Genomic DNA, 27,608 nt, shown 5'->3' on the forward strand with positions numbered 1-27,608 from the left:
AACACGGTAGTTATATAAATATATGTTTAGATATATATAGGGATGGTTGATACAGTTTTATATATTGTGTTATTAAATTTGTTAGACAGAGCTTTGTTGGTTAGCACAATATCAACCACAGGCGCAATTCTTATTTTTAAAATATTATTTATTGATTTTCTTAAAAGAATATAAAATTAAACATTTGTCATTCATCCTCTATTTATATACATGATATTTTCTTAATCATTATAATTAACAAATGCATGGCATTTGTAACATCTTATGTAGGTTACTTCCTTTTTATATCTCTCTAGCTTATTGTTTAGTCTTATATCTCAGCTACCCGTAAAAACCTGTTTTCATCAGGTTTTTACCATCATCAAATTATACTCTGATGTTTTAACTAACAGGTGACTTGTGTATTCATGAATGTATTTCTGGCAAGAAGGCTGTCTGCAATTAAAGAAGATGCGGTCAGGCATGTATCATGCTGACTTTTTTGGAGGAAGGAGTACGAGACAGTTAAACTTTTACTATTGCTTTCCCAGTGTTTTCTCCTTTCAGCATTCCCATGAATGCTGCTGGCATGTTGTCAAATCCTTCAGTGATGTGTTCAGGACACTTTAGTTTTCCCTGTTAAAAAAAGAGAGAAAAGAATGAAAAAATGGCTTTTGTGAATTGAGATTTTTCTTTTTAAAATCTAAGAACAAAAGTCAGGTTTAAAAGATCAGCAAATGTAACCCATGCTAACCTATTACAAATAAATAAATAAATAAATAAATAAATAAATAGCCTCATGGCACGATTAAAGGCTAACAAATTCTATTTGGCATAAGCTTATGTCAGTGTCTACAAAAGTGTGTGTCAAATAAAACATGTTACTCTTTAAAGTACCATGGGACTCTTTCTTTTGCTTTAAATGACTATTTCAACGATATAGTCGTTTTTCCCTGGACACGGCTGCGATCTCCAGCTGTAGCTCCCTCAAAGTCTCTGGTGGATTCTTGGATCTTGGCATTGCCTGCTGCTGTCTCCGGAGCCCTGCCTTGAATCGGCATCACTGGCTCTCTTCCAGGACATGCACTGACACCAACTCCACAGTCATCTGATATCTTCAGACACCCCCTGGAAACCATGTAGGATGTGCTCATAGTCCTCAGTAAGGCTGCCCAACAAAATGTACGATTTTTGGTCTGGTGGCAAGTTGATGCCTCGCATCTCTACTTGGGCAAATAGATTGTGCATTATTTCCAAATGCTTTTCTGGATCCTGTCCCTGCTGCATCTTGTAAGCGTACAGCCTCCAACACCAGATCATCTTGGACAATACTCTGATGAACTTGCTTGAAAGCATCCCACACAGCCTTTGCAGTCCTTTTATTCCGAACATGATTAATCCGGCTCAGCTCAAGGGTCAACAAAATAGTGGCTCTTGCTTTCCTATCATTCTCAATAGTGTCCTCCGAATCTCCATGCTGTACAACACGCCAAAACTCCTCCCTGACAAGAAGAGCCTTGCAGTACTCAGTCCAGGAACTATAATTTGAGTTACTGAGTTTGGGAAATTTCACTGCCTCCATAATTAGAACAGCAAAGTGCTGGCAGTTTTCCCAACTCCCACAGTTCTATCTCTGTTTGCCTTCCGGCACCAGACAGATGAACAGCAAAACAGTGCACTCACAACCAGTTGAATTCTTCAGCTCACAGACTGGGCCCATAACCCTTGTTGATGCAAACATGAGCACGCACAGTAAATTCGGAAGCATGAATGAAGATAAACAACTGGTAAGCTGCTGGAGCATGCCAGGAAAACAGCTGCTAGATGAAAGCACACTGAAGCCTGGCTTATCTCCAAAGAGGTACTTTGCTTATTTGTTGCAAAGACACACGAGAGAACTATTACCAACATCATACACCGACTACAAACCCCACAAACTGTACAAATAGACATTTAGGCTTATATACACAATTGCCATGCGGCCACCTTGCCCAGCCTCTTCCTGTACAAGTTCCTGTGCATCTTGGAATACTTTCCCCCATCCAAAGATGACACAGTATATTTACAAATTGCTACGTGCTCTCTGGCACACTCTGTGACCTTGGACATCACCTTCTGGTTTGAGTTCCAGCTGCAGCCAATTCCAGACTTCTGCAAAGTAAATGACCATTTCCAAGTTTGTTACATCTGAACATTTTCATACCATTCTATACATTAATATGTATGCCAGTACTAACTGTGGGAGGACTCCAAGTTTGGTGAAAAAAGGTTTTCATTCAGAAATACACAAAAATGCAACTGAATACACAATAGCAATTCAAGCAGAAACACCATATAAGGCTAACCAAAATAAAGGTATGGAAATTGATAGTGGAGGCTTAGGGTGTCAGGGATGATGGGAGTTGTAGCTCTTCACCTCTGGCTCTAACTCACCACCTTGTTATGCACCGGCGCTGACCAGTTTTGGCCAGTGGTTAATGCTTTTCTCCAAAGCAGCAGAGTTTCAGAGAATAGGCTGAAGACCCTGACAAACTCTCCAAGCCTTCTCACTCTTCTTCCACAGAAGTCTTCACACTTCTCCAGGATCCTGCTGGCTCTTGTGTCTTCACTCAAGACACCAGACAACTCAGTAGTCTTATATAAAAGATCTACTTTATTCTACTATATACAAATACTAATGCCCTCACAAATCACAATCTCTACAATCTCCAAACTACTGACAAAACTCCACAACTACCCACAAAATACACTGGCAAACATAGCAATTATTATAGCCATTGTCAAACACCACCCACTTAGTCAGTTTCCACCCAGTGGGCGTGTACATCCATTTTGATTAGTTCTCATAGTTCAACCCATACTTGAGGATTTCATCATTTCACCTTGTACACTTAATGATTCTCAGGTGTTTTCAATTATACACTCTACATTTCTGTCCTTGGCATTTAGGACTGCTAAATTACATTAGCTTTTACACCTGTGTGGCTTCTTAATTGCTTTTGCTTAGTCATAGTGACTCTCACATACATGTTTTATATCTTCAACTGTATATCCCATGTTGCATTTTCCTTAACATAGGGGTGTAGAAGGGTTGGTATTTACCAGTTCTTAAGGGAAATCCATGGGTGTGCCTCAGATGGCATCTGAGGCAAAACATTGAGTGGAAGAGGGACTCTGCACATATGAGATGGAGCTGATAAATCTGGGGCTGATATTTATTTCTGGTACCCTAGCCTTGAGGAGCACTTAACGTTCTCACTTGAAGTACAAAGATTTCTCATAGAACTGGCAATTTGGGTACATGGACTTAACTGCAGGTTAACAAAACAGTGTTTGGATGTAGGACCCCAAGATATAGGGATAGGGAAATTGGCTGGGAACATGCAGAAAGCCGGTGGAGGCAGGACAGAGTGATTCGCAAACCCATTTAACCTTTATCTTGGTATTTCCTGGGTTCTTTATTCAGGTTTTCAGGTCAAAATGCCCTTCCCATGAGAAAGCTTCCTAGTATTTCAAAGGTCATTGTGACCCTTAAAGCAGGCCTGGCTTCAGATATGAAACTACAAATCCCATATACAGCACGGGGGTGGTGTGTGTGTGTGTCAGGTTTCCTAACAGCAGAGTGTAAATATTACAAACAAAATCCTAACCAGCATCTACTATAGACTGACTTTGATCATGGGTGGTCCTTCAGATGTTCTGAGCTTCAGCTTCCACAATTCATTGCTCTTGGCCATACTGACTGGAGTTTCTGGATAATGAAATCCAAAATACCTGGAGGACCAAAGGTTTCTTAACCCTGGCTTTGAGAAGCAAGAAAAGACCAAAAATAACTTCACTGGACTTCCTGAACCCTGTTTATTGCCTTCTGATCCTCTCCCATTTTGCATGTGTGATCGACATCTGAGTGATCAGTGTAAACCTCATTCAACTGACAAGAGCCAAACCACTTACCTCTACCACCAGTTTCAACAAAGCATTCAGACCTTCCTCCTTCCTGTTTTCCCAGCGGGAGACCAGGAACCCTTCCATGCACAGTTCTTTCATGAGCAACTGCCACTGGATGTAAGGTCCTGTAAGGGAAGAGTAGACAGCATCAGTGAAATTCAACCTCCAATGACCTTGTATGGGAGCTTCTTGCTGTTGCTGTGTCACGTTCTGGCAAAGCAAGCTTGTTCAAGCTTCATTTGTTTCTGTATGCAAAACTAACTCTTTTAAAAACTTGTACCCATTATTTGACTCAGTCAGGACTCAACGAGACTGTTTTTAAAAAGACCAGAGAGTCCCAGTGCTTTGTTCCTGCTTTTGTGCTTTTTTTTTTGGGGGGGGGGGGGGGGAGGGGGAGACCCATACATATTTTGTTTATCCCATAATATTTTCTGTCAGCTCCAGGTATGATCAGAGACCTTTTATACCAGTTCCCTAAGTCAATTTATTTTAACCCAACGATTTGGCCCAGCTTCCCCACAGCCATGCATTGTCTAGCTTAGATGACGCAGACCTAAATATCTGGGGCAGATTCAGGCCTAATCCTGCTTGTTTAGACATGGATCTGGAGGATCCAGCCCGATCTCATGGTAAATATCCTTTACCCCAGGATTAAAAAATGACATGATTTTGCAGAGTTTTCTTGAAATTCCACTGCAAAACCAGGCTGTTTATACCTCCACTGGTGTTCCTTACCTTAACAGCTGGCAATCCATCCGAGAAGATGTTTTTGAGTCTGTGTCTGAGGTGGAAACGGGTCGGCTGGCCACATCGGTACAGCTAGGCACCCAGTTTTCGGATTAGATGTGGCAACTGGGGGGCTTCTCACATGAATCATTGGCCGTTATGGTAAAGAGAAGCGCACAGGTCCCAGATAAGTGCAGGGACAAGTGTATGAATAGCTACCCCATGCTGATCCAGGAACAAAGCTGTGTGAACACCAGGGCCAGGAAAGCATGGGCTCGACCTGTGCTTTCCTGGCCAATCTGCTCCAGCCCCCAGTATAAAATAAAAAAGAACAGGAACAAAATCTGGGACTTTTCAGTCAGTTTGGATGTGCCCTGAAGTTGGGTTAACTGCAACCTTGTATTGTGGATCTTCCAACCCAATGGCCTGCCTCTTTCTTGTTGGTCACACATGGATCCTTCCTACTTTCAACCATCCTCTAATTTTTTGTTACTGACAGAGGCAACAATAACACTTTCTCTTGCATAAGTAATTTAGGCTCTAATTAACTGTGATCAGGTAATAATTCCACCCTTTTCCTATAAAATCCAGAAATGCTTCCATACTGTGTTCATACTTAGTTCACTTATTGCCTTCTGATCCTCTCCCATTTTGCATGTGTGATCGACATCTGAGTGATCAGCATAAACGGGAATAGGAATTGATACGAGGTAATTTATATATAAGTGAGTAAGCAGTGGCAGGTGCCTCTCTGCAGACATCAAAACCTGCCAAGAGAAGGAAGAGAATCAATGAAGCTACTGATACCCATTAGCCAGTTCTTTTCTTTTGCCCTGGCATACATCCATTGAAGCCAGTATTGAGACTACCTTAAAAGAGTTTCAATAGCAATATTAGCCCATCATGAAACACTGTTCTAGGGCATTTCTAGGAGGGTTTTTAAAAGGCAGCTGACATGAAAAGTGCTAATTGACTATGCAATCTCCCACCAAATTTCACTCAATGTCACTCCTACCAAATTCCAGAACTGGTCTCCATCCCACGCTCCTCAACTTTTACTAGTTACAGTCAAGCCTGGTCAGGATGATCCAACAGTTCTATCAGTTTTCTCTCTTTTCAAGAGCTTTGATGGAGAAAACAAAAAGGGAACTGATTTTTTTTTTAAGGGGGGGGGGGTGTTTGGTTTTTTCCTCTACCTTGCTGGGGTTCCTTGTCATTGTACAATGAGATAATGCCACACACAGCTATTCTCCCAAATTTTCTCATCTGGTCCAGAACAACGGTGGAAAATGCTCCTCCCACCTGTGTAGACAAAGACAACCGCTAGATTTCAGTCAAACAGAAATAGGTACTAAATGCATTATAGTCAATGGGGCAGTAAATATCATAGCTTCTAACTTGTTATCAATAAGTACATTAAAAGCTTTGTTGTGATTGTTGTGTGCCTTCAAGTCATTTCTGATTTATGGTGACCCTAATATGTGTTTTCTTGGCAAGATTTGTTCAAGGAAGTTTGCCACTTACATTTAAATATAAATTTAACAATAATCATGTTTGAATCTACATATAAACATATAAACCTTATAGACATACCCGAAAGCTAATTTTACACACAATATTTTTAATAATTTTGTGTATGAAACAAAGTTTGTGTACACTAAACCATCAGAAAAACAAAGGTGTCACTATCTCAACCACCCATGTGGACAATTTCGGATTTGAGTATTTCAGCTTTCGGAAATCTGGATAAGGAATACTCATCTATATTGAGACTTATGGTCAAAAATGATTAAAATAAACAAGTAACCTATTATATGTTGTCTATTTTTCATCGTAAGAGCTCAGTCATACCAGTGGTTTCAATCAGCCACTTTGCCTCCGTTAAATTATTAATAGACATGGAGATTGGAAAGGTTAAAAGGGGAGACAGGAGTAAAGAAGAGTAAAAGGAAGAGACCAGAGTGTATGAGAAAGATGGAGAGGTGAGAGGGTCAGAGGAGAGGAATGGATGTCTGGACCCTTGGGGACAGCTAGTAATACGGATTATCCAGCACAGCTGCTATGAGGCTGGAGGAAACACCAGTCAGATGTGGAGCTGGGATCCCAGCAGGGAAGCAGCAAATGGCTCCAGGTGAAATGAGACTGGTGGGGCACATATACATACGTAGGTTAAAAAAAAAGACAGAATCCGTTGTTCATTATTTTGACTGACACCACTAGACCACACCACCTGGACATGTTTTATTTGAACAGCTGTAGAAAACAGTGAGAAGACAAACTCCACATGAACATCCGGCCAACTGGAAAGTACCCCCTATCCCACAGAAGTTGTCATCTCCTATTATATACAGTACTCTGCAGTGTTAGCCATACTTTGATTAAATTGCAAACCAGACTGCTTGTATTACCAAATGAGATATATAGCACACACACATGTACACACACAAATATTTGCAAAGTATTCTCAAAAAAGTACTAGACAACAACATTTCACAGAATTTTTCTCTTTACATCCATTGTCATCATCTATAGGGAAATATTGTGAAAAATTTTACATCCCATGGCTGCATATGTAGCCACAATACAGAAATAAAGCAAATTGACACTACTTTCACTGTCATGACTATTCTGTAGAATCCTGGGTTTATGTAGTTTGGGTCTATCAGAGCACTCTGGTGCCTCTGTATGAGAAGGATGAATGCTGTTCAATATGTGTAGTTCCACCACCACACCTGAGGCACCTGTGCCATTCTAGTGCAGAAATGTTTGCCTTCATTTTCAATCAAAGGAGGGGAAGGAATAAAGCCTGGTCCCTATGCAAAACAGCCTTTAAAGCAGATCACTGCAAAGCAGGCAAACAGCAAAGTGGTCATGTAAGGAGATATCAGATCAGGAATTATGCCAGTGTAATGTTCCACAGGACTCTAGTATGCAGGACCATATTCCTTGGATCGCTCCATATTCTCAATTTACTCCACTTAACCCCTCCCAAAGTCTGAACTCCCATTTCAAGGAAATATGCAATATGGAAGCTTTTATGGAAGCTAGGAGGAGGGTTTCAAGATCAAACCTTGTGGCAGGGGGAGACAGCCTCCCAGTGGTCTCATGATTGCAAGCCTAAGTGAATCCAGACTTCTCCAGAGAGAACAAAAGTATCAGGAAGTTGCAGTATTTGCTGTTGTACTTCTCTTTTTAAGAATATTGGCCAGAATCCACATGGGCAGTTATGAATGTGCATCTGTGACTGTTTTGTATCCACGATCCCTTTGTGAAAGTCCCTCCAAACCTCAATGCAATTGAGGGGCAGGGTCTGTTCCCCTGTGGAAGCAGCTGATTGACATTTCCTCCCACAACCATGTGAGTGATCTCTGGTGCAAGGAAGAACTGCAATAGGAACCCTGCCTATCATAGCTCTTTGGAAGAGGTGGGAAGGTCAGTCAGCTGCTTCCCAAGTGACAGAGGAAGACAGCCCCATTGGTCACAGTCCTTGCTGTCCAGTAAGAGGGTATGGGGAGGGGTTTCTCTTGCCATTCCCAGCACCAACCACACTGCATAAATAACAAAATCATAGAATCATAGAATCGTAGAGTTGGAAGAGACCACAAGGGCCATCCAGTCCAACCCCCTGCCATGCAGGAAATCACAATCAAAGCATTCCCGACAGATGGCCATCCAGCCTCTGCTTGAAGACCTCCAAGGAAGGAGACTCCACTACACTTCGAGGAAGTGTATTCAGAATCTCCAACTATTCATGTACTTTAGTTCCGCAACCACTTACAGATATTTGTCAACAAGATCTCTCTAAATGGGCTGGTATCATTATGGCTAGATTAGATATTACAAGCAAAACTTGCCACTGTCTAGTCAGTTAATCCTCAACATGAAACACAAGTAATTTTGTTGTTTCCAGTGTTAAATAACAGAGTAAAAAATCTTTCCTGACCTACTGTAGAAATCTTTTCTGTCCACATCAAAGCTTCTGTTGCATTATGCTGGGATACCCTCAGGTTCCTCCACTACCAAGGACTGTAGCAGCTTCCCTTTGTCAGAGCCAAGTCTGTGCATACACAGAACTTTGCCCTGCCAAAGTCTACCCAATGGCTCTCAACAAGGTGAGTCTGTTTTATGATCCATCTCAAGGACAGCACAGAGCACTGCTCAGTCTGAACTTACATTATCAAAGTAGCAGTCATAGCCCTCTGGGGATGCTTTCTTCAGGGCCTCTGCCAGGGACCCCACTGTCTTATAGTTGAAGACTTCATCAAAGCCAAGTTTTTTTAGGAAGGCCACTTTCTCATCGGAACCCGCACAGCCAACCACTTTGCAACCCTGCCAGATCAGAATAAATGGAAAATATAACATATTTGTGTCACTCATCAGGCTCCTGGCACTTTAATAGGAAGCAATCTTACAAAACCATGCCATTTACCTTACATGCCCCTAAGAAACAAGCTTGGCAACTCTTCTTACTCTCATTCATTATCAGAGTACTTAGGTTCTTGGATCTCCTGACTGAGCAAGTTCACACTCAAGGTTACATGTGGTGTCAGAGGTCGTTCCCACTCGCTTATACACTGGTTTACAAATCGAATCCAAGGTGTATCGTTCCCACTCAATCCCGAATTAACTCTAGAACAGTTCTAGATTAACCCGCAATTGTTCCCACTGCAATTCGAATCTGTTTCGAATCGTAACATTTAACCCGGATTGAGAAGCCTATAAACCAGCGTAAAAAAATACTAGGGTCTACCCTAGTATTATCCCTTGATCCAAGATAGGAATCACTGTATTTAAATGAGAACGTTTCGGCGTCTGATTCGGATTCCACGGGATGGGAGGAGCAGCGCTCAAGGGGCTGGCCTGGGGGTGTCACCCTCTTTGGTTTCTTTCTGCATTGCCGGCGCCATTTTCTTCCATTCGCATAATAGCCTTTCCTCCGGTGGATTGCAACCTCCCCTCTGCTCCTCATTCATAAACCGATGTGTGAGGAGAGCCATTGAAAACCATTTTTAACTATTCATTTTTCTTTTTCACCTCTGCCTGAGCACCAGATGGGCTTTGGAGGACAGCCCAGAGATCAATGGGTCGGGCAAAGCATTTGGGGAACCGAGGCTCTTTCCAGAGGAACTATGGGATGGGTTTTGCAGGACACCCCTGCTTCATGGCTCCCAAGACAGTCCAGGGAGCAATTTTCCCCAAAGATTCTCTCCCCATGGGGCGGCCAAAGCGAATTTGGGGAACTGAGGCTCTTTCCAGAGGAACTATGGGATGGTTGTGTTTGTGAGACATTTATCCTCCTCTGCCAGAGAGTGCTGGTGCCATAATAAACTACCATTCTCAGGATTCCCTAGCACTGAGTTATGGCAGTTAATATGGGGAGACACAGAAGAGGACGAATAAGCGCCTCCTGATTGGCTCTTTTAAAAAAAAAAACTGTGAAATTTATAACCAATTAAAAACGGCCAGGTAGTGGGAACGCAGGTACAGGCTACATCGGTGTATGTTACTCCGAATTAATGTGATGTCATGATGACGTCGCTTTGATTGACAGCCGAAACAAGTGAATGTGAACGAAAAAGTAACCAAACCGGTTTAAATATACACCGATTCATCCTTGAATGAGAACGAAACAGGGTTAATTACAGCGAATTAAAATAAAATGTTACGTAAATGGGAACAATACAAATAAAGCGATTTGAAAAGCGGGATAACACTTGCTTTATTTTGAATCGCTTTAAAATGAACCGCTGTATTTAAATTAGTTTTAAATCGCAAGTGAGAAGGCCCCCTAAATCTAGTGTTGAGCGCTGTATTGTGTTAGGATGGGATGACATGAAAAGAACCTTCCCTTCTAATTCTCTGAGCCATCATATGGGCCAACATTTCAGGTGGAAAGATACACCACAGGATAAAGGAGCATATGAGGGCAGAAGACTATCTGCCAAGCTCCTTGAAACAGCCCCCATTGACTGAGTTGTGACTGAGAGCATATACAGCGCGCCTGCGCCATACGCAGGCGCACCATACGCGGCGCACCATACGCAGGCGCACCATACGCGGCCTTGTTTCCAATGGGGCTCGAGCATAGGCGGAATTCACCTTACGCGGCAGGATCCGGAACAGATCCCCCGTGTAAGGCAAGGACGGACTGTACCTCCCCAGTTACAACAGCTTCACTGACCACCAGTCTGTCTCTGGGCCCAGTTCAAAGTGCTAATTACGACCTCAAAAGCCCTACAAGTGTTGGTCCATGCTATCTGGAAGATTGTTTTTCCCCATGTGAATTTGCCTAGGTTTCTGAGATCTCTCGGGGAAGGCTTTCTGTCAGTTTTACCAACATGACAGGCAAGAGCCTTCTCAGTGGTTACTCCCAGACTGTGGAATTCTCTTCCACAGGATGCCAGTCCAATCTCTGGTCACCTTCCATCAGCAGGCAAAGATCTATTTTAGACACACTTTTGCCCATTAACTTGGTGGCAAGGAACGGTCTTTTAATGGGGATTGCTGTATATGCATCTCATTGCTATGCTTTCAATGCTTTTCAATTGTTTTAAAATCAATGTTATCTCCATTTGATAGCTTTTAATTATTAGACCAAGTACACAAAATGGTAATCCCTGAATTTTTTTGACTATAACTCTGATCAGATCAAATCAACATAGTCAATTATAAACAATTATGGGATCTATAGCCAAAAACATCCAGAAATGTTCCTCAATCCTGGTCCATGTGTTCTTTTGCAACCACTTACCTTTAATTTAGCAAGCTGCCCTGCTACAGTGCCCACAGCACCAGCTGCTGCATTTATCATGATGATCTCTCCTGGTTTCAGGCGGCAAATCTCAGACAAGGCAAAGTAGGCAGTAAGTCTGTGAAAAATAAAAAGGCAACCATTTGCTCATTAAAAAAATTTCTGACAGGTTAAAGTTGCTGCCACACTGCATAAATAATACAGTCTGACATTGTTTTAACTGCCTCAGCATCCTATGGAATCCTGGGATCTGTAGTTTGCTGGTGGCACCAGAGCCCTCTGACAGAAATCCATTAGCTTTGAGCCATGGTAGTTAAAGCAGTGTCAAACTGCATTAATTCTGCAGCGTAGTTGCCACTAAAGATGTGTTTCATATACATGTCCAAATGACATTATTTGGAAGGAGAGTAAACCACTACTGATCAGATCAAAATCAACAATGGCTCTTTTTCATCCTGGAGAGAAGTGACCAGTGGGGTCCCACAGGGCTCTCTCCTGGCCCCAGTGCAATTCAACATCTTTATCAATGACTTGGATGACAGAATTGGGAGCATACTTATCAAATTTGCAGATGACACCAAATTAGGAGGAGTAGCTAACACATCAGAGGACAGGATTAAAATTCAAAATGACCTGAATATACTAGAAAGCTGGGCCATAGCTAACAAAATGTACTTCAACAGGGAGAAATGTAAGGTACTGCACTTAGGGCGGAAAAATGAAATGCACAGATATAGGATGGGGGACACCTGGCTGAATGAGATTACATGTGAAATGGATCTAGTAGTCCAAGTAGACCACAAGTGGAACATGAATCAACAGTGTGATGCAGCAGCTAAAAAGGTCAATCCAATTTTAGGCTGCATCAATAAAAGTATAGTGTCTAGATCAGGGGTAGGCAACCTGCGGCCCTCGGGCCGGATGCTGCCCGGTGAGGCCTTGGGACTGGCCCCAGCCCGGTCCTGCTGCTGATTGCTGCCAGGGCCTTTGGCCTCTTGCGCACAGGGGCAAGGGGAGCAATTGTCTATAAATGCCTCAGAAACATGCATTTATATTAACATTTTTTTAAATCAGCCATTTTTTTTGCGTGTCCTCCACTTTTTTAAAAAAAAGTGTCCACCATTTGAAAATGTTGTCCTACATTTGTCCCAGTTTATTTATTTATTTAATTTTTTTTTAAAAAATGTTTAATTATTTATTTTTTGGCTTCGGCCCCCCAGTTGTCTGAGGGACAGCAACCCGGCCCCCGGCTCAAAAAGATAGCCTACCCCTGGTCTAGATCAAGAGAAGTAATAGTGTCACTATATTCTGCTTTGGTCAGGCCCCACCTGGAATACTGTGTCCAGTTCTGGGCGCCACAATTCAAAAAGGACATTGAGAAACTGGAGCGTATCAAAAGGAGGGCGACTAAAATGGTGAAGGGTCTGGAAACCATGCTCTATGAGGAAAGACTCAGGGAGCTGGGGATGTTTAGTCTGGAGAAGAGAATGCTAAGAGGTGATATGATAGCCCTGTTTAAATATTTGAAGGGATGTCATATTGAGGAGAGAGGTAGCTTGTTTTCTGCTGCTCCAGAGAACAGGACCCGGAGCAATGGATGCAAGCTACAGGAAAAGAGATTCCACCTCAACATTAGGAGGAACTTCCTGACAGTAAGGGCTGTTCAACAGTGGAACAAACTCCCTCGGGGTGTAGTGGAGTCTCCCTCCTTGGAGGTCTTTAAGCAGAGGCTGGATGGCCATCTGTCGAGGATGATTTGATTGAGATTTCCTGCATGGCAGAAAGGGGTTGGACTGGATGGCTCTTGTGGTCTCTTCCAACTCTATGATTCTATGCCCTATTCCCACTGGCACATTGCACTGGAAGGAACTGGGAAGATTTGGTTTCTGCCCTCCCTGAATGCCTCCGGAAGCAAGTGCCCACTATAAATACCTCAGTTGGAGTATTTAGGCCCGGAAGCCATGGCAGCTCTTTAAACCGGTTTAAAAGGAAGAGTCCTGTGCTGTCAACCAAATTAGTTCTGCTTTCGTAAAAGGTGACGTTTCTTGCAGCCATTGGCTAAGAGGATGGGGGCTTCCCCCCTGCTTTTAAAAAAAATTCTGGTAGGCAAGGTGTGCAGATGCTGTCAAATTTTAAAAACCTCCGGTGTGTGTCTTTTGTGTAGCAAAAGCATTCAATTAGTATCAATTTGCCAAATTGAAAGGAAAACATTTGTAACACTGGCATCGTAGCATTCACATTTTAAATAATTCCAAGAGCAAGAGGAAATGAAAGGGAAATGTCAGGCACTGTAGCCTCCTGTCACCCCAATTCCCCTTTTTGGCAGCTTGTCACCCTTTTGCCTCCTGTGTGTGTGCATGTATTGTGTGTCTTCAGGTTGTGAGCTTCCCTCCCCGCTTTAACTCTTTGTCTGGCTCTTTGCTATGGAATTCTGGGAGTTGTTTGATTGCTTTTGTGTGGTGCTCCAAATGGAGGTTCCTTCCTGGAGAGAAGGAGGAGGGGGTCCTGGGCTTCCTTGGCATCCCTGCCTCCTGCGCGCTGATGGCACAGGAGCCCCATTGGACATGACACCAGAAGCCCCCGGCAGAAGCAACCAGACCCTCTCCCTCTTGCTCTCTGCCCTGGTCCCCACCTTCCCTCCCTTTTTCCTTCCTTCACTCCCTCCTTCTTCCCCCCCTTCTCACACACACACACTCCTCCCCTCACTGCAGACGCTTGCCTGCCTGCCTGCCTGCCTTGGGGGCCAAGGGTCCTTGGCTCCTGGGTCTCTCCCAGCCCACCTCACCTCCTGTGCATTCCTCCTCCTCCTCCTCCTCTACTCTGCTCTTCCTCGGCTGCAGGTGTGGAGGAAGCAGGGAGAGGAGGAAGAAGAGGAACAGGAAAGGGAAGAGAAGGAAGAAGAGCAGGAGGAAGAGGCGGTCAGGAGAAGGAGAAAGAGCCTGTGGGGGTTGGCATTGGCAGAGGAGGAGGAGGGAGAAGGAGAATAAGGAAAAGCGGAGAAGAGGAGGAAAAAAGGAGGGCAGCAGCAACAGTAGGGGGAGAGGAGGAATAAGAGGAGGCGGGAAGGCAGGGAAGAAGAAGGAAGAGCCGCAGGATGCGCATAATCTTTCATACACAACAACCAAAAAAAGGGGGGAAGTGGCTTGCAAAAAGCTGGCAGGAGAGGGGATATGCCCTGCCCTTTGCCCACCCTCTGACCTAAATCCCTCCCTCAATTTGCCCCGGTCATGATCGGGGGCAAGTTCACATTCTGCAGAACCCAGGGTTTCTCAAAAGAAACGCTATTTGCACCGATTTCTTTTAACCCGTTCTAAAGGGCATTTGCCACGGAACGGGTGTGCAAGCCTCTGATTCGCTTGTGGGGGATTCGGGTTGAATATGAACTTCACGTGCAAGATTCGATTTCAGAACCGGGGTAAATGGTAATGTGAATGGCCCCTATGAAAATGGGCAAAGCCACAGCTGAGCTCCTCTGCTTCTACACAGGAGAGGGGATTTTGATATGCAGCTTTTGCACCCACCTGAAGAGCCTTTTCTGCACAGCTTATCTTTTCTCCCCTTTTTGCCACTGGCACTCTACCATTTCATGTATTTCTTAATCTCAGGGGGTTTTTTGTTTCATTTTAAAATTTTATTTACAATTATAAACAGTAACACGAAATCAATAAGAGAAAATATGAAAACAAAACCAGCAACATTGTTAATCAAGCAAAAGAAACATTAGCTGGCATTCTGTTAGTGACTTATAACAGTGCAAGTCCAACTTATGCTATCATAGCCCACTTCTGTGGTCACTGCCGAGGTTGGAATTCTTCACCAAGACCACACAAGCACCAAACCCCTCCAAACTCACTCAATATGGCCATTTCTGCATCACTGGAGAGTCAGCAGAAAAACATTAAGCTATTCTTCTGTAGCTGCAAGTGCTACAAGGACATAATTTACAGGGGTCTCCCAAGCTGCCTTTTGTAGCATGTCCAGCTACAAGAAAACAGCTAGATATGTCTCTATTAATCTCTGAGCTCTTCAATGACATGGAAATGGCCATGTTTGGGAGGGGATGCATTGCTTCAAAGGCTGGCATTGCAGGGAGAACTGGGGAGATGTAGTACATGCCAAACATACATCTCCCAATGCAAGAGGAAAGCCACTGTTAAGTTTAGCCCTATGCAGTAATGATTAAACCATATTCCTTTAAATACATATGAGAGAGACAAGCCCAAATGTTTGTTGATGTGATGGTGGAATACAGGACGACTCTTAATCAGTTATGGATGAAATAAAAGGTACCAAATTGTACAAATATGTGGGTTTTTTAATTCCTTGAGTATGAGCCAAGAATTATAAAGTGTGTCTTCCCATAAAAATTGTCCTCATTTCCCAAAGAGAAAGCCAATTTATCACCAAATTTGACTAAACTCCCTGAAATGCTAATTCAAGAATTTTTCAGGCCTGTCTTACTTTATTCTCCCCTGAGCCTAAGTTAAAGGTTTTTTTGTTGGAAGATCCCCCATAAACCTGGAGTACTGCTGGAAACGGTGGGTTGCCTGCAACTGCCTCCACCCAAATATCCAGGTTAAGGGCCATATGGCAGAGCCCAAAGAGGAAGAAGCTACCAGAGCATGGAAGTAACTAGCCACAGACAACATGTTACTGGTAATTTATTCATTTTTGTCATAACTAAAACATAAACAGAAATGACTCATGATCTGAGCAGGCGCATGGGTGCCTCCCCCCAAACACATAACTAAGCCTTCTGTCGCTCCACAGAATTAATGCAGTTTGCAACTGCTGTAACTGTCATGGCTCCATGTGCTGGAATGTATAGTTTGTTGTGGCACCAGAGCTCTCTGACAGAGAAGGCTAAATATCTTACAAAACTACAGACCCAGAATTCCATAGCACTGAGCTGTGGCGGTTAAAGTGGTTTCAAACTGCATTAATTTTGCAATGTAGATGGAGCCTAAGAGCCTTATCGCATGAGAAAAGAAAGCCAAAATGGAGCAGGAGACTAACTTTCTCTGTGCCTCTCCACATGCTCTACTTCCGTTCTCTTCCAGAAAGAAACGGTCATAAAAGTGTGCCTTTTGTCATACTGGAAAATCTGTTTGACAAAAGGCATACTTTTATGACCGTCTCCCTTGGGAAGAGAAGTGTTATGATGGCATGTAGAGAGACATGGAGAAAGCCACCACTTTCCCGCTCCGTTTCGGCTTTCTTTTCTCATGTAATAAGGCTCTAAGTTATATTACAACTATAATATAAAAAGGGATAAGGATGGTAAATTATAAGCTATTTTATCCTCACAATAACTACAGTAGATTTCTCCCCATTGGGGAACAAAACAAATATTCCTCCATAGTATTCTTCTCATAGTGGTTTATCACACTAGCGGGAAACAGGATTTAAATGAGAGTTAAACTATATAAAACTAGAACATGCCTGAAGTTTCACACGACATTTCCTGGTTTTCTCTAGTTTAACTCTCGTTTAAATCCCATTTGCCCGTTTGCAGACACATTTTTTCAGGAGACTATTATCTGTACCTCCACGTGTACCTCCACATGTACATCATCTGACTCTCTATGGGGAAACTGGGATTGAATGCTCTCGAAACTGAAGCCTGGTTGATGACTCAAAAGGAGTGTCTTGAATCTATTAGGGTCTGCCTTGCAGAGAGAGAACATCAAGTGACATTTCCAACTCCTCCCAGAGTGTGTTCTCCAGTGACGTTTGATATCCACCCCTTGCAGGGTAGGATTCCAGATTATTTTCAAACCCTTTCACTGCTGGTGTCGAGGAAGGCCTTTTTGTTTGCAAGATTGAATGTACACCCCTCAAATATGACAGGGGCAGATATTTGCAGACCTCATTTTTGAAACGTGTATGTCACTGTGATCAAGCTCCAGATGTTCTCCATCACATTGTACTGCTTTGTCAATTGTATATAATTCCGAGGGGAAAATTGTTAAGAAGGTTATTGGAAATGAATATCTGTTTGGATGGGTTATCAGTGGAATATTTATTGGAAGATCGGAACCTGCATATTACCAGGCTAATGGCCAATTTTCTGGTGGAGGCAACAAGATTATGGCTTAAATTTTAATAAGGATCCTGAAGTTTTATTGTAAATGTATGTTGTTGTTGTATGCCTAATAAAGGTCGACTGACTGACTGACTGACAATATAGATGTTATAGTTACATCTATGGTTACAGGACTGTGCTCTCACTTCTTAGGAGTGTTTTGCACTGCAGGGCAGTTACTAAAACTAATTGGTATTGCTATTTTTAAACAGCACAACAAAGAGCTACTTTGAGAGTAGGAAATAATTACTATAATAAGTTGCCAGGTTTTGCTCTGTAAAGGTAACTACTTACTTCTAAAAATCAATTCTACAAGTTCTGAAAGCCATGTATATTAAGTACATCCAATGCATGGATAAGTTATTTTCTAAAACTACAAATCCCAGTCGCTATACTAACTAGGAGACTCTGGAAACTGTACATTTTTATCATAACACAATGAAGCACACTCACCCTGGCATGCCAACTGTTCCAAGAGCCAGAGATCTGGAAAGATTTTTTGGCCAGTTGGGAGGCATTAATGATAGGTCTTTGCCATCAGAAATGAAATGTGTCGTCCAGCCTGACTGAGCAACAACGTAAGACCCCACTGGAAATGAGGGATTCTTGCTTTCCAGAACCCTGTAAACCCAGAAAAGAAAAAAAGCAGGCACACATAAGCCAACAAAGATACTATTGCAAAATAAAAGCAGCAGGCTTGATAAATGCAGGAGCACCATAATGCATAGCAGGATCTGGACTGGATGGCCTTTGTGGTCTCTTCCAATTTTATGATTCTATAAGCCATTACTCTTCTTTAAATTACTGCAGAGGTTCCTGTACTTGAGTTACCAACATGCCACATATCTGCTCTTGGTAGTAGGAAAGAAAATTCCCATTATACTTCTAGAGTCTCTGTGCAGCTGGCTCAGTGGTAAAGTCCATGCTTTGCACCCAGAAAGTGCCAAGTTCACTCCCTGGTGTGTTCACATACAGCTGGGAAATGTAATCTTTGTTTTAGCCATACAATTAACCTCTAAGGATAATTTTCCCAGTCAAATGTCAAATCCCAATTCCCCACATACAAAATGAAGGTAGAGCGCTTAAGAAGACAGGAATCAAAGAAAATCTTACTTTGCAACTTGAGAGCCAATAACTTTGTCCCCTTCCTTCATTCTAATCTTACTGAAAGCTCTGAAAGTAAAAACAAAGAAAATCAAGAAAATGCCTGTACAACAGTGGGGACACAGTTAAACTGAAGCCTCATTGATTCCAATTGAGTACAACAATGGCTAATTTGTCCAATTGTTTCCCATGGAATTTTAGGTCAACTAACTTAGAATTACTTTGCATTAATAACTTTGTATTAAATCCAAGGCTATTTTATAGTGGAATACATCTTAAAATCAACCTTTCACCAGGATTTTTATTTTATGTTTGCACATCATGCTAACAATAAACACTTGGTTTGATAGAACATGTTTTCATATATTTTACTTTCTGATTTCATGTTATGCTGCATGCCTTAGAACTGCTAGCTGACCAGAATAATGGCCTTTTTCTGTACAATTAACCACAGCTCAAGAATACAAAAATCACTCAGATGAACTTTAATGGCCTGAGAGATAATTAAAATCTGTAAAGAGTATGCAGATGAGGACTTGGCAATCGCATGTATGGTTACAAATAAGTAGCCTGCAAGTTGGCAGTAGGAACCAGGACTACCAGTACACAAAAATGGAAGTGAATACCAATAGCAGCTTAACCCTTGGAGGCTTAAAAGTACATGCATCCTGGGCAGCAGAATAGAATGGAACCATGTGCAGTTACAATGTCTGTATCTTCTTCTTATTATTATTTTTCTATAAGGCACTGCTCTCATAGCATTTGAATTCTTCATAAGGACCAAACTACACATTAAGGATACAATTACGCTGTAGAAATAATGTAGTTTGACACCACTTTAACTGCCGTGGCTCCATCCTACAGAATCCTGGGATTTGTAGTTTTGTGAGCATTCTTTGGCAGAGAACACTAAAACCCTTGTAAAACTACAGGTCCCCAGATTCCACTGGATGCAGCTACATCACTTACAGTAGTATCAAAATGCATTATTTCTAGTGTAGATACACCCTAATGTAACTGTGTAATTCTGACCTTCAGTACAGAGTATTTTCCCCTTAGAAACTGCCAATCTAGCCTGGAAATCTAAATTGCCCCAAAACTCCACTGCTGCCCCAGCCCAGATCAGTCTCTCTTGACTGCAGTTTCCAAATTATAGCTATGGTTGGTACTGTTCAGTAGCTGCCTTGGATCCTGTTTTGGGGGGGGGGGAAGCTGGATAGTACAATCACTAACTAAGTAAATAAAATAAAGCTGAAACAGAGTTGGGCAACACCTTAGGACTGGGATTTTCACTGACCTCTTAGGGAACCTTGCAGGACCATGCCTACTCCTGCTATGACCCCAGATTTCTTTTTTTTTGACTAGTGAGCCCCTGTTTAATCTTTCTAAAAATAGGTCTTTCTTTCCACAGATCCTGTGATAATTTCACTATTCTATGTTCAGCTTCCTTGGGCTGCTTCAGGCGCAAGAGAGGCCTTCTTTCAATAACGAAATAAACAGGAAGTCAGCTTCTCATTCACATCTTGACTGAAAAAAGTTATTCCTTGGGCTTAAAACAGCCTGGATCTGTGGGTGTGGGAAACATGGTCCAACTCTCATGCACCTAGTGGCCATGGGGGACATTTTTGGTTTTAAAAAAGGCTGCTTGGGATCCCATGTAAACCTCAAGAATAGCTTTAAGGGCCACACACACAGCCTGTTGGCCAGACGTTCTTTCCACCTGAGTTGAAGTTTATCCCTCATTTGCTTGTTCACCTTCTTAAAAAATATGCCACAGTATGCAAAAGAGGCACAGCTATGGATTTGTTCCAACTTGTAGATGGCATTCTGCTTCACCACATAATATATATTTATAGAATAATTACTCACATGAGAATTACAGAGATTTCTAACAGAAGGAATATCTCTATGGAAAATTACACACACCAATTTTATGTTGCAGACACTGTGAGATCACCAGCCCCTGTGGAATTGCCTACCAATTTTCTGTAACTATGTTACGGAAGACATTGTTAATGAGAAGACAAATATTAAGCCATTACAAGAAGACGGACCTTGTCATGCAGAGCTCTCCATTTAGAATGTGTTATTTCAAAGGATATTTGATTTTAAAAGGTTAATACCTCATGTAGGGATCAACACTGAGGAATACAGCTTCAAGCAGCACCTCTGAAACAAAGAAGACAAAACAAAGCTCAAACTCCTGTACCTTGGAGATCTATTGCATGATCTGTCTTTTACTTTTCTTTTAAAAATAGCCATGTGGGCAAGAGAGTGCATTGGTTTGGTGTACATGTGCACACACTCATGAGAAAAGGGATTTCAACCCCCCTACTGGCCATGATCATTTCCAAACCATGCCAAAAATGGAAGTGCCTTCCTGCACTCTTTCCATCAGTTAAGGTCTTCTTGTTTAGGCAAGGCCTTTGATTTGTTTGTTTTTTTAATCTTATAGTGAAATAGTGTTTGTAGTGGCCTGGTATGTTTTTATCTTGTATGTTTTAATTATATTTTAAATTTATGTTAAACTGTTTGAACTATCTGCTTTTAATAGTATGGTTTAATAGTTGTCTTTAAAAAACTTTTGTAACGTAACATTCCAACCAATTTCTGTTTTAAAATTTTGTAAGGCGCCTTGGATCCCTTGGTGGAAGAAAGGCAGGGTATAAACTGAATACATACATAAATAAAATGTTTCCTCCCATCATTGTGCACTTCAGAGACTGTTTCAAGTAACTTTGATAGGATTGCATTCCAAGTTTGACAAAGAATTGGAATTCAAACTCTAGTCAGGCTGTAAAATTCAAGCCATTTAGTAACACACCAGTTGCTAGTGTGAGGACCAATGAAAACCAAATGCAAATGAAGATGCCAGCCACAGATGCAGGTGAAATGTCAGGAATCATTTCTTCCAGAACATGGCAACATAGCCCGAAAGCCCACAAAAAACAACAAATGCACTGTTTTACATGTAAATTAGATAGTTTATTCATTTTCATTTAAGTACTTATTGTAAGCATTTGTTCTTGTGTAAGGGTACTGTTTATTTTCTCTTAGGGTATTTAGTTACCAGTGAAAGGGCACTATGCACTTTTTCTATCTTTTCCTCCATGATCAGATTTTTGTATGTGTTGTTGAAAAAGAAAAAAGTTCGTGGAAGACAAAAACAGCAGGATCACAAGTAGAAGGTGATAGTTATCTGACCTGCCTCTACCTCCATATAATTCCAAGAATGCAGCATGGACTGTATGATCATCATCATCCTCGTTAAACGTTTATTGTGCTAGCCAAAGGCCATGACAAAAAGTTTATCAAAATACATAAAACATTTAAAAACAAATGGCACAAACATACAAAGGGCAAAGACATCCCATCAATTTAACAGTACAATTATTAAAAAAATTGGTAAACACCCTTAGTAGTTCTATGAACAATTTATTTGAGTGCTGTGGTGGTAGTGGAGAATTAGTATATTCTGTTATGGTGAGAGATTTGAAAAGGGACAAATTAACAAATCCACAGAATTTCTTTCAGCAAGTCTAGAAAGAGGTCACCTCTTTTTCTTTCTTTCTTTTTTGTTTCTTCTGCTTTGCTAACTTCTCACATCTAAAGTTCAGATATTGAAAAGCAAAGCTTTAGAAAGATACTGCTTTGGGGCTACTTCTCCAAGAATGGCCATGTTAGGTGGATGATTTAGGGAGATGTAGTGTCCAAAAGTTCTTTTCCAGGTTCAATCAAAACTTGAAAGAGCACATCCAACATTCAAAGATTCTATGTCTACAACTGTTCTGAAATGTAGCCAGTCAATTAAATTTATTGCCCAGCCCTCAGAGACCTGATGGGGTGGAACGAAAGGGAGCAGGATGGGAACAGAATGGGGCAAGGGGTGCATTTTACTGCATGCCGGAATGCCGCCGGACACGTTTCTGAACAGTTCCTGAATATCGGCTCCTCTAGGACAGATCTGGAACGGAATGAGAATATTTGGCGGCATCGGCAGCATTCCGGTGTGCTGTAAAATACGTCCCTTGTCCCATTCTGTACTCATACTGCTCCCTCTTGTTCGAGGGCTGTGCAATAAACTTAAATATCTGAATGCACTGAAGTAAGGACCTCCTAAAAGACTGAAGTTTTGAGGAAAACAAAGAAAAGCCAAGCCAGTTAGCCTTCAGTGATTGTTGTTGATGTATGCCTTCAAGATTTTTTTTTTTACTTATGGTGGCACAAGGTGAACCTATTATGGCATTTTCTTTGAAAGATTTATTCAAGAGGGGGTTTTACCTTTGCTTTTCTCTGAGGCTGACAGTGTATGACTTGCCTATGCCATGCTCAGCCAGGCTGAGGATGAGGAGGATGAGTTTGAGCCCCAGCTAGAGTTGGAACCTGAAGCAGAGCTGGGTCCTAGCTCTGCTCTGCCAACTCAAGCAGAGCCTGTTCTTTGTCAGGAAACTCAGCAGCCCAGCCTCCCACCAGCAGAGATTCCAAGCACAGAAAATATGGACGGACAGGACGCTGAGTACCTTTAGCCAGTGAAGGTCTGAAAGGGCGTGCCTCTGCCAGTCCAGGAGGCTTTATCAGAAACATGCAGTAATTGGGAAGCACCTGTGATTAGGAACTGGGTAATATAAACAGGGACAGGAGTCTGAGCGAAAGCACGTTTTTCTGACTCCCTTGGACTTTGTGGCTCTTGGACTACCAACTAACCTGGACTCTCTGGAACCTTTGACCTCTGCACTGCCTTGATAAACCTGCCTTTCCAGAACCCTGGACCCCCAGATTGCCTGACCCTTCTATATTGGACGCTGAATTGGTACTTTGACACTGTATTTTGGTTCTAGTATTTGGAAAGACCGTTTGTTTTGGTTATAAAGGGTTGTGCTAGGCTGTGTGAGATGTTATCAGCAGTCTTGGCAGCTTTCTCGGACAGCCCAAAGTTTTCATGGCTCAGCAGCAAGTTGGTTTCCAGAGTCACAGTCCAATGCTCAAACCACTACACCACCCTGCCTCTCAGTGATAGCCATCTTTTATTATCAAGTGTGTCACAAGTCAAGTACCCAGGGCATGTTTATTCACTGGGTTTCTGATCCAATTCAGGCATGTCACTAACTGTTGCTGCCTGTTCCATACGTGACACTTCAGACACACCCAATTCTATGGGTCCTTTTCAACCCTCCATCGTACTGGCTATTGTTTGTCAAATCTTTGTTCAAACGTTTTTCAAAGGATTAAACAACAACTCTGGACCTGTTTACTGAATAGGAAATCACACTGAGTTCCTCAGGAAGAAACAGGTTCAAATGCTATCAACTGACATTTTTTTTCCTAGACAATGAAATTTCTCAAAGATATCACCACAGAGGAGCTGTCTAAATTCATGGGGCAAAAACTAGCCACTGGACTCACCTGTTTGGCTCATTCTCACAAACATTTGGAGTACAAAACCCAAGACACATTCTTCTTACCTCCATCTTTCAGCGGTGGTAATTCAGTCTCTTTTAGTTCAAAATCGCTATGCTTAGGAAACCCCTCAAACTGTTTCTTCAGGATCCAAGTCTTCGCACGCACCATCTTCCACTGCCTAAATGATTAAACAGCATCACCCAATATTAAAAACTGTTTAGCAAGTTTGCACCATATATACTCAACTATAAATTGACTTCATGTACAAATTATGGACATGTTTTGGGGGCCAAATTATGGATGTGGATATGATTCATGGCTAAATTGAAGGTCAAACCTAGGGGCATGTGACAAAGGATCTGAAAGATGAAGCACAGAAGAACAATGCCAAAGAACTTACAAAATTCCAGTAGAAATGTTTGTGCTCACCCTAAAGGCTGGATGGATGAGAGAATGGAAGAGGATCAGTGCTTCCATGCCAGATTACACTCTTGCCTTTCACCTGGCAATAGTTCCTTTTTTCTTTTCTTTTTTAAAGTAAGTGTTAAAGTATAGTACATTGACTCATGGATAAGTCAACATAGGGGTTTTTTTAATCAGTTTTTTTTACTAAAATTTCTAGCCTTTTGCATGAATATGCAGTAATTCCTCCAGCAGAATGGAGGAATTCTGGGGCAAAGGTTTTGTTTTCAGGATTAGAATGGGAAACACATGGCATCCACAGAAAGACTCATGTTAATTTTCTTAATCAGCTTCCTCAACAATGGACAGACATCTCCCCTGCAGTTGTTTGTGTGTATATATATGGTGACCCCACATATCACTTATGGTGACCCCACAAATTTCATAATGTTTTCTCAGGCAAGGAATACTCACAAGGTGGTTCTTCCAGTCCCTTTCTCTGAAATATAGCCAGTTAGCAGAGTTTATATTCCTTTTTGACTGCTAGCCTTATCATTTGACATTCAGGCTTCATGACTGGAAGAGCAGGCTTCCAGAGATTCCAGCAAATCCGAGGCTGCATCTCCACTTCAGAATTAATACAGATTGATTCTGCTTTAACTATCTTGGATCAATGCTATGGAATTCTTGGATCTGTAGTTTTGTGCAATCTTTAGCTTTTGCTGTCAGAGAGCTCTGATGCCATAGCAAACTACAAATCCCAGGATTCCACAAAGTGGAGCCATGTCAATCAAAGTGGTGTCAAAACTCAGTGGATCCTTCTAGTACCAGCCAAACAATTATTCAAAGCAGGCGGGAATCACGTGGCTCTCCAGATACTGATGGACTGTAAATCCCAGCATTCCTCTTTGTTGGCTATGCTAGCTATGGCTGCTGGTACTTGCAGTCAAACAACAGCTGGAGGACTACATGTCACTTACTCGCCCCCATGCAATTTAGAGTGAGGTGGCTGCCTGAAGCAATGGATTTGGGATATCATGGAAGGGCAGCAAATGGTTCGCCATTTACTTTGTCAATACTGTCTGTCATTACATTTTTACTTCTGCTGTTGCTTGTCAGCTGTAATTAACATCACATTTTTAGGCTTTAGAGAACTAAAACTGTCAGGCGACCCATATCAATCTCTGCACTGCTTACATATATAGTAAAGGTGTATCCACATTGCAAAATTAAAGCAGTTTGCTAGCACTGTAACTGCACTGGCTCAATGTTATGGAATTCTGGGATTTATAGTTCTGTCAGAGCACTCTGGTGTCACAACAAACTATAAATCCCAAGATTCCACAGCAGCAAGCTATTGCAGTTAAAGTGGTGTCAAACTACATTATTTCTGTAGTGCAAATTCATAATAATGCATATATTCAGTTACTTCCTTTAAAAAAATATGTTTTAAGGTTTTTAAATAGCTGACAGTGGGCAATCTTTATGGATGTTCAGGAATAACTGTCTTCAGGTCTGTATCTGAAAACAGAAGCCAGTGTGCTTTCCACTTGCCCAAGAGGTTTCTGGGGGGGAGGTTTACCCAGAGAGGGCTTGCCTTTGCCATCCTTGAGACTGAGAGTGTGTGACTTGCATATTTGTTCAGAGGGGATTTGCCTTCACCTTCCCTGAAGGCTGAGAGAGTGTGACAAGCCCAGTGGATTTTTTATGCCCAAAGAAGGGATCAAACCTTAGTTCTCTACCGCTGCCTCCTGCTGCACTTCCTCAGATGCATTTAGTCTCAGAGGGGCTCCAAATTCTCTATGTCTTTGAATTCTATTTTTATTATTAACTGAAAGAAAGAAGTTACAGCATGAGATTTCCTAAAGTCTTCTTTCTCAGATACATTTACTCTCAGAGGTGCAACAAGATCCCTATAATATAAGGATTTATATCAATGGTTTTTTAAAAAATATTATTGTTTTTGGCTTTTAGTTGGTTGTGTCCTCCATTTTTCCTGAATATCCTACATCTTAGGCTAAATTTTGTCCTATATTTGTCCTACATTTTGTCCTGCTTTGGTGGTAGAGAATTATGGCAACCCTAAACACAAGACTGTAACCTTCCTGGAAACACTAACCTTCTATTCTCTCATCCATCTATCCTTCAGTGTGAACACAAACAGGTATGGCTCCTGCAATTTTGTAAGTTCTTTGGCATTGCTTTCCCTTGCTTCATCCTTTAGACCCATTTTACATGACCCTAAATCTTACTTTCGACTTATCCACGGTTAATATCAAAATCTATCATTTTGGCCCCTAAACCTGCCCTCGACGTATACTGGTAATCGATCGACTTATAGTTGAGTATGTACGGTACTTCTGAATAAATGCATGTAGTACTCAGCTACAATAGAGGGAGGATAGAGATTGGTAAGCAAGAGAGGATCCCCAATAATAATAATTCTTTCTAAGCATGTAAAGTTGTTTTGCCAGGATACCTACCATTTTAACCATGGTTAACTATCAAAAATCCACCACTGTCACTTCTGCACCTTTTGAAACTGAACAAGACAAGTGTCCAGTTGTTTTGTTCAACTGGATCAAAATTCAGGATAGTATAAAATCATTCTGAGCTGCATCTAAAGAGTTCCTTTGTTTTGTTCTAGTCCAATGCTCTCAAAAACAAGCTAGCAATCCTTCCTTGTGTACTTTGCCTGAACTGATCACTGAGTCAGACCAGGAGTGGGGAGAGATCAGCTGCAAGTAAGGCGAAGGTTAAAACAATCCAGGCACGCCAAAGTCAATTAACTCAGGAGTTAGAAAGAGTTAAAGACACAGACCACACATTACAACACAGTTGTTTCCTTCCAGGGACAGAAATAACAGTTTTAAAAGAAGATGTTATAGATCTTCTCTGGAAGCAAGAAGGTACACAGATTGCAAATACTGCAACAAGAAAAGTTATCTTCAAAGAATCTGTCAGGCATTTGCTGTGCAAGAAAGTTTTTCATGCCAGAATCCTTTCCTCCTTAACAAAGGAACTCTGGGCCTTTCCCATAACAAAAAGACATAAAACCCTACAAGACTAAAATAGGCTCCAGGAAAGAAACCATGAGAGACCTCCCAGTTCAAGTTGCAAAGATCTCCTGATCCCCATGGCCCTCTACTCACCTGTGTGTGCAACCTAAAAGTAACAGTCTGTCTTGCAACCAGCTGCTTCTTTCCTCTTGGA

At 41.8% G+C, this 27,608-nt stretch overlaps 1 protein-coding gene across 1 annotated transcript; it reads right to left on the reverse strand.

The window, feature by feature from the left end:
- Positions 1-253: 253 nt before the first annotated feature.
- LOC149323194 (prostaglandin reductase 1-like) lies at positions 254-27,608 on the reverse strand. The gene is made up of 10 exons (XM_089510347.1): positions 27,548-27,608; positions 24,056-24,171; positions 20,717-20,762; positions 18,603-18,662; positions 17,943-18,110; positions 11,405-11,522; positions 8,827-8,982; positions 5,850-5,955; positions 3,934-4,052; positions 254-615 (listed from the first exon to the last, which is right to left on the reverse strand). Exons 2-10 carry the CDS (start codon positions 24,159-24,161, stop codon positions 505-507), a joined length of 990 nt encoding a protein of 329 aa, XP_089366473.1. The 5' UTR covers positions 24,162-24,171; positions 27,548-27,608; the 3' UTR covers positions 254-504.

The sequence above is a fragment of the Sceloporus occidentalis genome, unplaced genomic scaffold (genome assembly GCF_023333645.1).
Source record: "Sceloporus occidentalis isolate IW3139 unplaced genomic scaffold, rSceOcc1.0.p SCAF_1, whole genome shotgun sequence".
In the NCBI taxonomy this organism is placed as follows: Eukaryota; Metazoa; Chordata; class Lepidosauria; order Squamata; family Phrynosomatidae; genus Sceloporus; species Sceloporus occidentalis.

What these genes read in the sequence shown, in the direction of transcription:
- LOC149323194 (XM_089510347.1), bottom strand. Translation starts at nt 24,161, where the DNA reads ATGGTGCGTGCGAAGACTTGGATCCTGAAGAAACAGTTTGAGGGGTTT. An exon ending in ACCACCGCTGAAAGATGGAG is followed by an intron (nt 20,763 to 24,055) that starts GTAAGAAGAATG and finishes TCTTTGTTTCAG; the next exon opens with AGGTGCTGCTTGAAGCTGTA. An exon ending in AGTGTTGATCCCTACATGAG is followed by an intron (nt 18,663 to 20,716) that starts GTATTAACCTTT and finishes TTTTACTTTCAG; the next exon opens with AGCTTTCAGTAAGATTAGAA.